Source organism: Corylus avellana, chromosome 11 (genome assembly GCF_965113065.1).
Source record: "Corylus avellana chromosome 11, dhCorAvel1.hap1.2, whole genome shotgun sequence".
In the NCBI taxonomy this organism is placed as follows: Eukaryota; Viridiplantae; Streptophyta; class Magnoliopsida; order Fagales; family Betulaceae; genus Corylus; species Corylus avellana.
In genome coordinates this window covers 6,519,135-6,533,847 of record NC_142500.1, presented here as the reverse complement: position 1 = coordinate 6,533,847, position 14,713 = coordinate 6,519,135, and the positions used below count along the sequence as shown (strand labels likewise).

The 14,713-nt window shown below is 37.1% G+C and overlaps 1 protein-coding gene across 1 annotated transcript; it reads left to right on the top strand.

The window, feature by feature from the left end:
* Window positions 1-11,690: 11,690 nt before the first annotated feature.
* LOC132166258 (heparanase-like protein 3) lies at window positions 11,691-14,582 on the top strand. The gene is made up of 8 exons (XM_059577044.2): window positions 11,691-12,168; window positions 12,524-12,560; window positions 12,660-12,843; window positions 12,940-13,088; window positions 13,169-13,399; window positions 13,494-13,809; window positions 13,890-13,989; window positions 14,069-14,582. The coding sequence occupies exons 1-8, from the start codon at window positions 11,926-11,928 to the stop codon at window positions 14,471-14,473; spliced, it is 1,665 nt and encodes a 554-aa protein (XP_059433027.2). The 5' UTR covers window positions 11,691-11,925; the 3' UTR covers window positions 14,474-14,582.
* The last annotated feature ends 131 nt before the right edge of the window (window positions 14,583-14,713 follow it).

Here is a 14,713-nt window from a genome sequence, read left to right as displayed (position 1 = left end):
AAAGCTAAGCCTGGATTTACTCCAGGAAAAAAGGGACGATGCTCAGACAATGATGGCAGCCTATCTGCAAAGGATAGCCAGATACTTCAATAAAAAAGTTCATCCGAGACAATTCAAGATCAGAGACTGGGTCCTTAGGAAGGTTAGCATAGCCACCCGGGATCCAGCAGCAGGAAAACTTGGGCCAACTTGGGAAGGGCCATACAAAGTTATTCGAAGTTACAAACAAGGAGCCTATCATCTACAGGACGCGAAAGGAAAGCCACTACTAAGACCTTGGAATGCTGAGCACCTAAAGAGATATTATCAGTAATTTTCCAATGTACTTAACTTTTCTTTGTAATTCTAAATTATTTATAAAAATCGATTTATGGCTACTCATTTGAGCGTCGGAGAACCTTTGGTCAAAACGGCCATTGGGCCCGATAATACATTCCCTATTTTGCAGTAGCCTTGGAACAAAGGGAGTAAACCCTTAGCAAAAAAAATTCCCATCGTGGGAACTAGGGAGTAAACCCTCAGCAAAAAAAATCTCCCATCTCGGGAACTAGGGAGTAAACCCTCAACAAAAAAAATTTCCTATGTCGAGAACTACGGAGTAAACCCTCAGCAAAAAAAAATCTCCCATTTCGGGAACTAGGGAGTAAACCCTCAACAAAAAAAAAAATCTCCCACTTCTGGGAATCGGGGGGTAAGCCCTCAACCACACTGGGGCTCCTACCGTGAATTCATCAAACACGAAATTTTTAAGCACGACAAAACAAACAAATAAGGCAAAAGGGCACAGCGTAGCAAAGGAGTCAAAGGCAACCATTTCATTCAAAACCTTACATCACAAGAAGATTCAGTTACAACGAATCAAGTGAAATCAATTACATGAAACGTCAAGTTACAACATATGAAATGCCATTTGTTTATCTAACTACACCAAAGGTATCATATCTGGACTCGATCTAGTACTCAACATCCAAATTGACGTTGTACAAATCACATTTGAGCAATCGCCCAGGAATATGATGAACAAAAAAATTAAAGCCCTGGAATGGCCATTGCCGTTCATATCAAAGGCTACCGACAATGACCTTCACCGAATGAACCATCTTTCTCAAGAGCCCTAGCCTTCCAGAGCCGGTATTTCCTACGAAGTTTTTGGCACTTCTCTTCCTCCTTCAAAAATAGCCAGGTGGCAGAATAGAAGCTGGAGGCTTTATCCCATCTTTCCTCGTGAATAGTAACGAGATAAGCCTTTAGATCTGCAATCAGCCGATCTCGTGATTCCATTTGTTGGTCTTTTCAAGCTATCTAATAATCCTTCACTTCGATATCGGCCGTCAACCTCGCCAACTAGTTGGAGCGATCCACCAAACACTACTCCCGTGCCTCCAACAGTAAGCGTAGTTCGGCAATTTCTGCCTCAAAATCGCCTGGGGCACGAAAATGAGGCCTTTCAGTCGATGGGCAAGATGAAAACACCACGCCCCCAGGAAACAAAGAAGAAGCAGAAGCAGTTGAGGACTCTATCTCCGCCAAACTCCCAGAAGAATAAACAGATGCCATGAAGAAAGAAAGTGAAGAGAAGAAATAAAAGTTAGCCCAATGAAAAATTCTTTCAACCTTACGGGTATTTATAGTGCAAAAACCCTTGGGAAACGAAAACTCACCTTTAAATGCGAAGAGACATCCCGCACAGAGTCGCCTAGGAAAATCAAACGATGATACACCACGTGTCATATCATCAGAGGCTGTGCTTGTAATAATGATAAGCTCCGAAACCTGAAACGACGGATACTAACAGGCTAGCGGAATATTTAATGACCAAGAATCATAATATATTCCAATCCTCGGCCACAGGGGGTAGGTCACCTGACCACAAAATATAAAGACATTTAAAGGTGCACGAAAACATCAAGACATTGGAAAATCAAAAAGATGCACGGAAACATCAAGACATTAGAAAATCAAAAACATACGCATTCAAAGCAAAAGTATATGTTAAGAAGACCAACGGTAGTTCAGATAAGAGGAAACAAAAATCCTTATACAAAACAAATCAAAATGTTTAAGTATGGGATTCATCAGCATCATCATCTATAAGAATCTCGGGACCGAAGGGCACGGGGGGTAAATTCGCTTCCGGGCGGAATCCATGCACGTTAATTTTCGGGGCATCAGGAATCAACTCCTGGCCTACGTTGACCATTTCGTCAACAGTAGTAGTTGGTACTTCCAAGAAATTTGACTCCACTGTGGCAGGATCGATGCCAAATTGATCTCTGCGGATGGTGAGGTACCGATGGTTCTCAAAGCCCCAATGGAATCCGTGTGCCCACAACAATTCCCGGAGCCAAGGAACAAATGACAGCTCTACAAGATAACATACCGCTTTGGCTTTCCAGTACCGGTACCCCTGGCGAAATTGATCGCACCTGGATCGGGATGCCTCTAGATTATTTACAAGCTTCTCCCGAGAATCCTCTGACTGAGATATTTAAGCTTCAAGCATCTCAGAGAGTTTCCAAAAACCTTCCTCGGAAACCCAGACCTCATAAAGCTCCTCAGCGAGCCTCACATTTTCTGCAGCCAATCGAGCAGCAGTAGACTCCGCCTCCGCAATCCGATTCTTCAGCTCCTGGCTATCCCGCTCAGCTACATTAAGGCGAGTCTGAAGATGAGCATTATCCAACTTCGATTCATGAAGCCCATTACAAGTCGTTAAATGCTCATCTTCCTTCCTTGCCAGTAGACGACGGAGATTCTCCACCTAGGAGTCGGGGTCCTAAGAGCTAGAGGCCCCTCGCCGCTGACTCAGTTTCTGAACTAGTTCTCGCAGCTCAACTCTCTCATCAGCGTATTCCCGCTGACCCTCCTGGAACTCTTTGTACCAACTAGCAATAAAAGTCAAACTCTGCAAGAAGGGAAATCACGTCAGGCATGGCAGAGGCACTCAAAAAATGCAAGGAAAGCAATAATAAAAAATAGGCGCTTACCGTATAGTGAAAATGGACTAGTCTGTCCACAAACATCTCCGGAGTAAGCCGACCCTCTCCTCGGGTATAATCTACCGGATGCAACCTAGTAACTGCCGACAATGGGTTCCCTAGTAGACTCGAAGCCAAAGATCTAATAATCGGAGAACTCCTCCTGGAATGTCCCCTGATCGGCTGTCCTCGGTATACAGGAGGCTGATCAGAAGAACCGACCGGTGTGTCAATCGGCCTATCCTCGGGAAGCAATGAAGTATGAGCCTCACAACAAATAGCGACTGGTTCCCTCGATTCTGAGGGTCGAACGTCCAAATGTACTATGGGGAGAAGAGCAGCCTCCACTGCCGGAATAGGCTCTGACGCCTCGCTTGAACCCTTGGGAGGACCAAAAGTTATCGGCATAGAATTAGACCGAACTGAGGACAATACATCCAATAGGTCCCGTGATTTGTCCACCCATCCTTTCTTCGAAAGTGGTTCCAGAGGCACCTTACCCTTATCAACCTTCCTCTTTAATACCGGCGAGTTTGACGCAAGCTCGAAATTCAATGAAACCTGGCCCTGACCTTGGAAACCTGACGGCTTGGAGGCTGGGCGCGATTCTTTCGAAGCAGATGTCACACTTGCAGACGGCTTCCCTGAAGAGTAAACATTCTTGTGTGCTTGACTCTTCTTACTTGGAGCCCAAGCAGGCAATTTCAAAACCCCCTTATCACCAGCCGAGATGGATCTTTTAGGATTCCTCTGACAATTCCAGACGACTTTACCCTCTAGAATCTAATACCCCAAACACTCCCGGAGAGCGGAATCATTAACAATGTTACCAAAAAGCATCCGATCTACATTCTTAGGGAGTTGAGAGAACTACAAGATATGGTTAACCCGGTCTTGCCACTCCGGGCTTAATACAGGACACTCCTTCCCTACAGCAGAAAGGGATGTCAAGACATATGAGGAAGGATAAAGAAAAAAGATTAACTAAAAACACTCCAGTTTTCTCGAAAGATTCCCCACTCCCGGGGAACATAATGTTGAATGGGCAAAGCCTCAGAGGTCGACGCCTCCCAAGTCCCGGATATGTAAAAACACTGCTCTGCCCACTGCTTATTATTGGAAAAAGTTTTCCCAAGCTCGATAAACTGGTTATTCTCACAAACCATAAAGGTGACCGTCTTGGAAGTTGGGTAAAAATGGGGTCCGAATATATTAAAAAATTCGGGGATCGATAGGGTCTTCCCCAGAAACACAGAAGGCCACAACAGAAGGGTGGCCATGAAGTAACGCCAGCCGTTTGGTATTAGTTGCGCAGGAGCCACCCCCAAGAAGGACAACATTTCTCTAACTATAGGAGAGAAGGGCAGACGGACTCCCGCCATGAACATACGTTCATGAACGCAGATCTCCCCGGGACCACCCACCATCCCAGTCGAGCCATCTAAAAAATGTAACGAAATCAATGAGGGTATGTTGTAATTATGGCGGAGTACCCTCTCATCCTCTGCCGAGAAGTAGGACCTTTGCTGACGCACAAAATCCAAACGCAAAGATGAAGGAGACCCTTCACCGATCGGATGCACCTTGGCTGAAGAACTGCATGAATGACGAGCCAAAGGAATCTTTGATGATTGCTTGTCGACGATTTCGTCAACCTGAATTGGAAGCTTCTGAGAAGACATGATCACTGGAAAAATCAGTTACTCTAAGATTCAAAGAATGGATGAAATGTAGAAGGCTTGAACAATAAAGATCGATGCCAAAACCTTTATAGGGAAGAAAACTCGGACAAAGTGCAAAGCATTTAATGCAAGAACATCATGAGCCTACAGTCACACTTGAATCGAAGAGACAATAGCCAGTTTTCCCTTTAAAAACGCAACCATAGGCACCCATTCACGCATCAAAATTCGTTTCGTTAGTTTTCGAAACTCGCCTAGCGAAACACATGGACAAGCAATGATGCATTTACGCGGATAAGGACAAAAGATTAGAAAACCGTAAGGTGGCAAAAAATCTTAGAATATCCGAGATGTGCAAATGTCAGGTTCCATAAATGGTTAAGACGCCAAGAAAAACGGCTACAAGGAACCGAGCATGGAAAGAAACTTGAATGGACAACACCAACAGAAGATCAAAAGTTTAAATTCTCTCCTCCCGAAGTCTTGGCAGAAGGAATTCGGGGGGTAACTGTTACACATAAACCCAGAACCTAGAGCCCTCGGGTCATTACAAGCACACGGGTTTAGGGGCCTATAAGGCCAAGAGAGCCCGGTACACCCAAATAGGACCGCCAAGGGCACTTGATGCAAAACAACGAATACGGCGTCGTACCACACACCCTCGAAAAGCCAAAATCCAGACATAGGATCACTATGGACCTCCCGCACTTAATGTCTAGATACAGAAGCAGACCGCGCCTGGCAAGATAGTCGGGACGGTTACGATCCTGCTCTTAAAGCTGCCTCGCAGGTACAGGCAATCCTCGGATCAACGTACGTAACGGCCTCCCATCAGTCATAAAGAGAAGGAGCTCAAGCATTAACCCTTCATGCCGTTATGATCAAATCCCGGATCTTTCGCCCGGCCATCATAACCACCTCCGCATGCTCAACTACAAAAGGCCTAATTCCGAAGGTATGAGGGACAATAATTTTCATATACTAAACTTATACACATATTGACTTAAGCATCGGAGGAGGAACCGCTGGCCAACACCTGGCGCAACCTCTTAACGTGCGCTCCGTTTTGAAAATTTGTCACAAGACTCATAGAAAGAACACTCACAAGAAGCAGAGCTCGAGGACCCAAACTCCCTTGAATTCACCATGCCGGAAACTGCATCAACAGAGTAGATTCCTAATCCGGATTTCATGGGACTAATCGTGTCCCAGATATTCATGGGTTGAGACCCAAGTGCACCCTGCCTAGTCCAAAGGGATAAGGATCCCTTTATCCTTCCGTACTGAAGTGGTTGCTTAATTCTCCTGGGGGTTGGTTCGCGGTAGGCAAATCTTGATCCCAAGACACATCTAGTCTCTAGACCCAATCCAATGGTTATTTGTCATGTATTCCCAAGATGACTTTGCCCCAGGAATGGGTATCTTTCGTGTCTCCCTAGGATATACCAACCTTAGGGGCCTAGCACTAATAACTCTTTGCAGGCTAGTCTTTGCTTGGAGACACCATAATCTTCTGATGGGCCAGTTGGATGAGATTATTCCCAACAATAATATATATATATATATATATATATATATATATATAAAGATCCAAAGGGTTGATGATTATGTCTGCACACAAAATAACAATACGTCGTGGAAAAAGATTTAGAATTACTTGCAACCATATTTGCTTAAGCGAATTAAAGAACCTCAACAACAAAAACTTTGAAGAAATATTAATACAAATGTGTCTTCTAACATATGCTCACTAATGCTTTATAGATGGAAAACATTGGCTCTTTATAGGCTATGTCACAAATCCTCAATTAAAACTTCTTCTTAATTATTCCTATCTCCCATCAATGAAAAAAAAAAAAAAATCAATTCCATTTATGATTCCACAAATAACTTCTTATTTGAAATAAATTACCAAACACCTTTAATTTGTGTACGTACTAGATTTTATTCTCATAACCATAATCTATTAATAATCAACCAGTGAAAAGTATCTTAAATTAATGAAATATAGATGCATTAATATTGTTTCAAAAATAATGAACTCTATCTTTAAGGTTTATAGTTTTTCATGCAACAATCAACTTTCTATTTATAAAAGATATCAAGTTGTAACTAGTTCAATCAAGTCATTGCCACACGCATCAATCATTCGACTTGGAATCAATTGGTCGATGTCCGAGGCTCAATTTTAAATAATTATTTTGAAATACTCTTTTTAAATACAATGAATAGGACACTTATACTTGCATTCATATTATATACATTTTAAAGAGAATTTTGCATATAAATAATTTAAAATATTTAAAAAGTCTTGGACTTGTAAACCGGTGATTATTTTAAAATAATTGTTAGGTGGGGAGTTACACACTTACACATGCCCTCATGCCGATTGTGATATGGAAATAGGCAATTTCTTGAGAGTTACATTAGTAAGTAGTATCTAAGATTGTTCATGCGGGCAAAAATTAAAACTATCTCAAAGAACAAACTAAAAGTAATTATTTTTTTAAGTACATAAAAATAAAAAACCAAGGTGTGGAAATTTTAAATATTTTTGTAATTTTTTATTTTATTTTATTTTTTCAATTTATTAGAGTATTTTTTTCTTATTAAAAATAAATTATGGTCATTTTTGTTTTTTTTTTATTGGCTTTGAAGGATGAGACATTGTCATTTTTTTGGTAGTTTAAGAGAGATATTATTTCAATTGAAAGTTTTTTATTAGCCTTGGGGATGGGACATTGTCATTTATCCACATTCATATGTTCTACCAAGCATATTAAAGATTAGAAAACTACTATAAGTAGTGTAAGTATAATTTACAATGAATAATTGTTGTCGAATTAAAATAAATAGAAATATAAAGGTTACTATAATAAAACTTGACACTATGATGATGAATGATAGAACTCATAATAACATGATAGGAAGATGTGAATGTACGAGACATAATATATAATTTTTATACATAAAAAGAAAAAAAAGATATGAAAAAAAAAAAAAAACAAAAAACAAAGAGTGAATAACATTTTGATAGAATTAAAAGGCAAAAGATTATGAGTAATGAAAGAAAAGAAGAGAAAATTAAGATATATATATATATATATATATATATATATATATATATATATATATAATGTTTTATGATTTAAAACATACTATGGCATATTCTCTCCTATATTTTTAAATAATAGGACAATATATGTGGCATAATATAAACCCAAAAAAATAAAATCGTTAATTAAGAAGCCCCATTTTGTCGTAGCTAATGGTTGTACGTGGCGTTTTGAAGTGGACGGCCATGATAGGGAGATCTTTCATGCATGAATGAGACCGTTGCCGTCCTTGTTAGATCGAGAAAGTCTCCGGCCAACAACCATCACTATGCTGTATATATATATCGTAATAATAATAGGAAAAAAAAAAAAAAAAAAAAGGTAATGGCATTGGCAGATGCACCAACATAATGTACCAAAGACAGAAGGCATTTCTCCTTGTTAAAATAATAATAATAAAAAAACATTTATTTGTCATATTATCATTATTTTGTGCGAAACAGGATATCTTTTGCTAAGATTTTCATTTCACAATTGGATAACATGATGATGACCAAATGGTATGGTCGTCCATAACACTTAACTCAACTTAAAATTTTTCAACTTTATTCAAAATTTTATTTTCTTCAAAACATAATCTCAATTCTTTTTTTCTCAATAATATTGGCAATTTTGAATTAGTTCAGTAGAATAAAAAAAAATTTCAAACCCAAACGAGCTTAACACATCATGCTGACTTTCCACATAGTTGACACTAGCTATTCACCAACCCAAAAGTTCATACGTCATTTTATAAACGACTTTGTAGTAAAAACTCTCGACATGAGTAATACTACAAGTTATTTTTGTATTCTTTTAAGAATAACGTGACTCTTAAAATCATCATTGACCTTATGATTGATCATTATTGAATTTTGATAAAATTGTGATTTTAAAAACTACATTTTTAATTATCCACCTCAAGAGTAATGTTAAAAACCATATTTTTACCTCACAAATATTAACGTGGCAATCTCAACCAATCATCGATTTTTTTTTTTTTTTTTAAACAATGATTGATTTAAAGGTCAGTTAGGACTGTCACATCAATATTGTGAGATAATTATGAGATAAAATATAGTTTCTAGCATTACTTTATCCCTAATACCACTCGATAAACAAGTAATGTTATTTATAATCTTTTATTCTCATTTTATCTCCTACAATTGATACAACTTTAAAATTATCATTGAATTTGAAATAAATTACTATTAGTTTTTATTCAATCCTAATTCTAAAAGCCACATTAACTTAAAAAGTTAAAAGAAGATAAAATAATGGCATATATATAGGATTATTCGGGCATTTTGTTTGAAATGTTTAGAACGGACAAAATAACATTAATTGAATGGATGAGGAGGCTGTGGTGGTTATGTCTTTGGGTGAAAGTCATCTTATCCCTTCCAAAACCATAGAGATAATCATGCTTATATTTTAAAAATCTCAAAATAAAATATTACGTGGTTGCAGTGGAAACATGGCAAATTCTAATTGGCCTGTGCCACATGGATTTTCAACTAAACTTCTGGTAGGCCACGTCGCTTCCGATGGCATGCTTATCCGAAAGAGATGTGGCTTTTGTGAAGTATTACTTTTTCATAATATATTTAAGGGTCAGATAGTTAATACTCTCTTGGTTTTCTTTTCTTTATTTTTTATTTTTTAAGGTTTGATTATTATTATAGAAGGTACTAGTGATTTTGATAAAAATTAAATTAATTATTTTGTTTATTGACCGTTAATTGACTTAATGGAAGTGCACGTCACTGACACGTGGACCAATTAAAATTCGACACTTGACATAAATGGCCACGTCTAAATTTTTATTTTTTTAAAAAAAAAATTATTTTTTCAAAAAAAAAAAAAAAAAATTGGAGTGGCCGTTGGCCATTTGGCCGGATGGGGTGGTCGTGGCCATTTGGGGTGGCCGAAACCACCCCCAGTGGGACTAGTGGACTACCCCAAATTTCTTTTTTCTTTTTCTTTTTGAAAATTTTTTTTTTTTAATTTTTTTAAATAAAAATTTTAATTAGGTGGTTACGTCATCATTGATGATGTGACTACTTATGCCAAGTGTCGAATTTTAATTGGTCTACGTGTCAGTGACGTGGACTTCGATTAAGTCAATTAAAGGTCAATAGACAGAAGGAGCAATTTGACCTTTATCAAAACCATAGGTACCTCCTATGATAAAAATCAAACCCTAAAAAAAAAAAAAAAAATGAAGAAATGAAACCCTAAAAGGTATTAGGTAATAAAAAAATATATCCTTTCCCCATACACACACACACATATATATATATATATATATATATATATATATATATATATTTGACCGGTCTTTTCATTAAAAAAAAAAGGCAAAAAAAAAAAAAAGAAAGAAAAGAAAATGGAGTAAAGGAGTTGATCGGTCCATTTTGTAATATTCCGAAAGAAATTGACGTGACCAACTCCTCTGCATCAAATCCGGTGTCGTTTCTCCATGTTTCCTAAAGGAGATAAGTCATATATAATTATTATTTTCTCCAATCACATGCATTCCGATCACGAATCCAATAACTGCAACAAGGTGGAACTTTCACCTATCTTTTTCATGGATTCTCTTAAACTCTTTTTCAAGAAGAAAGCTTCAGGTTTCCTTGCAGACGCTAACAAAGTTCATTTTAAAATTAAAAAAAAAAATTAGAAAAAAAATGTTTTAAGAATTTCTTGTCGTATGCAAAAATAATAAATAGGTTCTTATTCGTAACTTTTGTCTAATTTTTTCACAAAAGTGTCAAAATAACAAACACATCTTATAGGTAACACATGTCATAATCTGATTAGTGTTAACGTTTACGTGACAATTGATGGTTTCTTTTTTTTTAAAAAAAAAAAAAAAAAAATGCTATAGTTTCACGTGAATATTGTCTTCTAAAAGAATATGAGAGATTGAGATAAGTTTTTTTTTTTTTTTTCCTTTTTTTAAGAAAACAATATCCATGTAGGACGAGAAGAACACCGAAAAAAATCATAAGATTTCTATTAAAAAATATATATATATTAGATAAAAGTTAGGTATATAAACCTATTTGTTATTTTTGTATACCAAAAGGAACTCTTAAAACATTTTTACATATATACTTAACTTTTTTCTAATTTTTTAGAGTCCTCAAGAGGTAGCTTAATCAGTTGGGACCACGCCTAATGGAGTGAAAGTCACTAATTCGAATCTCTATCCCTCTTCTTGTGCGGGCATGTCAAAAAAAAAGTAGCAGTTTTAAAATTTGTAAGGAGTAGCTCAATCGATAGGAAACCACACCTTATGAAACAGAGGTCAAAAGAATAGTAGTTTTAGAAGATTCTTAGCTCTCGAATGAAGCTTTAATTAAGTAGTAGTTATACTAGCTAGTTTTTTAACACTTTATATTAATGATTTGACAGATTTTAATTAAGTGGTTCATCCAAAATAATTAAAATAACTAAAATTATGCATCCCACGACTCGAAATCTCGATCCGACATAGTTTAGTTAGTGAGTCTATAAAACAAAAGGAGTAGTTTGCCAGCAAGGCAAGTCCCATTTTCCTCAAAGAAAGCAAAACATGGCCCACCTTTCCAGTTGCAGCCGAATCACGTTATTCTGATATTCAAAGTACCAAACCTACACACTTTATCCAGAAAAAATAGGAGAAAGAAAGAAAGAAACAGAGAGAGAGAGAGAGAGAGAGAGAATCATCTTTAATTATGAACTTTTCATATTCACAAATCATAATTAGTTGAGTAATTCTAAATAAAATATTTCCATTCTCCTTTATTTGAATTTAAAAATTTAACAAGAGTGATGAACATTATCACATTAATCCAGTTTTATTAGATGAGATAATCTTTTATACTATTATCTCTATCTCACTCCATCTTACTAAATTATCATTTTTTTTTTAAAAAAAAAATTGATTCAAAAATTGATGAACAGTCAGCTCAGTAGGATAATAACAGAATCACAGTGTAGAATGTATTATCATTTCAATGTTTCTTGCCAATGTGGCCTCCATTGGTAGACTCCTAGTAAACTTCAGTTTCCTACATATTCATGGCATCCATTAGCAGACTCCTAGTAAACCTCAGCCATTTATACTGTATATATATAACGACCCCAAACTTCGATTTTTGATTAAATCTGATCTGAAAAATGGGTTCTCAAATTTGGGTTGTGGGCATGTGCTTTTGGATGTGTGTGTTCAGCTACAGCTTCGTTTCTGTGAGTTCATGGATTGTAGAAGATGGGGCTGTTGAGGGGATTGTTTTCATTGATGGGGAAGCAGCCATTGGGAAAATTGATGATGATTTTGTTTGTGCAACCATAGATTGGTGGCCTCCTCAGAAATGTGACTATGGAACATGCAGCTGGGGTCATTCTTCTCTGCTCAATCTGGTTTGTTTCTCTTATGTACATTTGTTTTTTAATCACATAATTATGAAGTTTTCATGGTTTGTGTTCTTCTATATGAATCTCTTTCTTTTACTTCCTCTGTTGTTGCTGTTCATGTTGCTTTTGCTGCTGCTGCTGGGTTGTTATGTCTTTTTCAATTATATATATACAATATATTGCTTCTTCTTTTTTCCTGCATCTGTTTTAATTTGCAGTCCTATTTTTGTAAATTGGTTTCTATTGAATCCGTATTATACTTTTCAGTGTGTTATTTTTAAAAATGAAAAAAAGAAGAAGAAGGGAAATATGCCAAACTAATGATAATGTTTCAATTTTGTTTCATCATTCTCACGTGCAGGATCTTAGCAACAAAATTCTATTAAATGCCATAAAAGGTGAGAATAGCTAGCTTACCATACAATGTTTTCTCCAATCTTTTTCTTTCTTTTTTTTTTGGGAGTCTAATGATCTTCTTACCATCCAATCTGGTGCAGCATTTTCTCCCTTGAAAATTCGACTGGGTGGCAGTTTGCAAGATAAGGTCATATATGATACTGAAGAAAACCAGCAATCTTGTATCCCTTTTGCTAACAATACCTCAGCAATGTTTGGTTTCACTCAGGGTTGCTTACCCATGCACAGATGGGATGAATTAAACAACTTCTTCAAGAAATCTGGGTAAACAACAATTAATCATTCTTCCTTCTTGTTTTCCTTGAAAATTTAATCTCTACCAGTTAATTAAACATCCTAAGATTCCATGGTTTGTTTCAGGGCTAAGATTATTTTTGGCTTAAATGCTCTCCATGGAAGATCTATACTGTCTAATGGGTCTTCCATTGGAGCTTGGGACTACACAAATGCTGAATCTCTAATAAATTATACTGTCAGAAAGAACTACACCATTCATGGCTGGGAGCTGGGTAAGAACAAGATTTCTCTTCAACATATCTTTGCTGCTAGAAATTTATGGAGATTTCACATATATCTCTTTGTTGGTCAGGAAATGAATTGTGTGGGGATGGAGTGGGAACAAAAGTTGCAGCAGATCAGTATGCATTGGACACTATCTCTTTGAGAAGAATAGTCCAAAATATTTACAAGGGGATAGAGCCAAAGCCCCTGATCATATCACCAGGAGGATTCTTTTTTGCAGACTGGTTCAAAGAATTCTTAGACAAGGCAACCACATCTGTGGATGTTGTCTCCCACCACATATATAATCTTGGGGCAGGTAAAGTAGACTGATTTTTTGACACTTGTTTCAGTTTCTACTCCCATCAAACGGATTGAAATGGATAGAATTTTTAATGTAAATTACATTACAGGAGTTGATAAGAGCCTTGTTGAAAAGATCCTTGATCCATCCTATCTTGATGGTGAGGCTGATACATTTAGGAAACTCCAAAACATTCTCAGGACTTCTCCAACTCCAGCAAGTGCATGGGTTGGTGAGGCAGGAGGGGCTTACAATAGTGGCCACAATCTTGTCACCAATTCTTTTCTGTTTAGTTTCTGGTACTTAGATCAGCTTGGAATGGCGTCGGCATTCGACACAAAGACATACTGCAGACAGTCCTTTATCGGCGGAAACTATGGTCTACTTAACACCACAACCTTCGAACCAAATCCGGATTACTACAGGTTAGGTTATTCAGCGTTAAATCACCACTTATTTCAAAAGTTAAACTTGTGCTTGATACTTTGCTTTCTTCATTGTACAGTGCTCTTCTTTGGCACCGACTAATGGGAAGAAAAGTTCTGTCAACTAGCTTTTCAGGGACAAAGAAAATCCGAGCTTACACTCACTGTGCAAAACATTCTGTAAGTTTAATCCATATTCAATGATGAAAACGGAGAGATATACTCTGTTTATGATCTGATTAGAGTCTACATTATGCAGAAAGGAATCACAATATTGCTAATCAACCTTGACAACCGCACCACCATCCAGGCCGAAGTAGGCTTCAATGGTAGCAGGAGTTGGGGACACAAGCACAGGATTCATAAAAGGGGAGGATACAAGCACAGGCATTGGGGTTATCCACATAAGCACAGGCCTCATAAAATTAGAAGGGTTCAGAGAAAATTCGTAAGTGCAAGAGAGGAATATCATCTAACAGCAAAAGATGGGAATTTACACAGCCAAAGTATGCTGCTAAATGGCAACATTTTGACTGTAAATTCATCTGGGGGGATACCTCCTTTGAAGCCTTTATATGCAAAACCATTTAGTCCAATAAAGGTAGCTCCCTACTCTATAGTATTTGCTCACATCCCAAATCTTGTTCTCCCTGCTTGCATGTAGGAGGGGGCACCAGATAGAAGTAATCAAATAAGTGAGTGAATATTAGGGAAATATTTTATTCTTTCTTATTAGTGAAGTAGAATTCATTGTTTTTTGTTTTCCTTATGAACTGGTTTTAATCAATGAGAAGTTGTTTTGTTTTGTTTTGTTTTGTTTTGTTTTTTTGTCTATCTCAAATATATCACTTTGGTGGCCAACCAAAGAAAGTCAAATATATACAACATTGTTACATGGATCCAA

Coding starts and splice junctions, on each gene's coding strand:
- LOC132166258 (XM_059577044.2), top strand. CDS start 11,926: ATGGGTTCTCAAATTTGGGTTGTGGGCATGTGCTTTTGGATGTGTGTG. Junction 12,169..12,523: donor ATTCTTCTCTGCTCAATCTG/GTTTGTTTCTCT, acceptor TCTCACGTGCAG/GATCTTAGCAACAAAATTCT. Junction 12,844..12,939: donor AACTTCTTCAAGAAATCTGG/GTAAACAACAAT, acceptor GGTTTGTTTCAG/GGCTAAGATTATTTTTGGCT.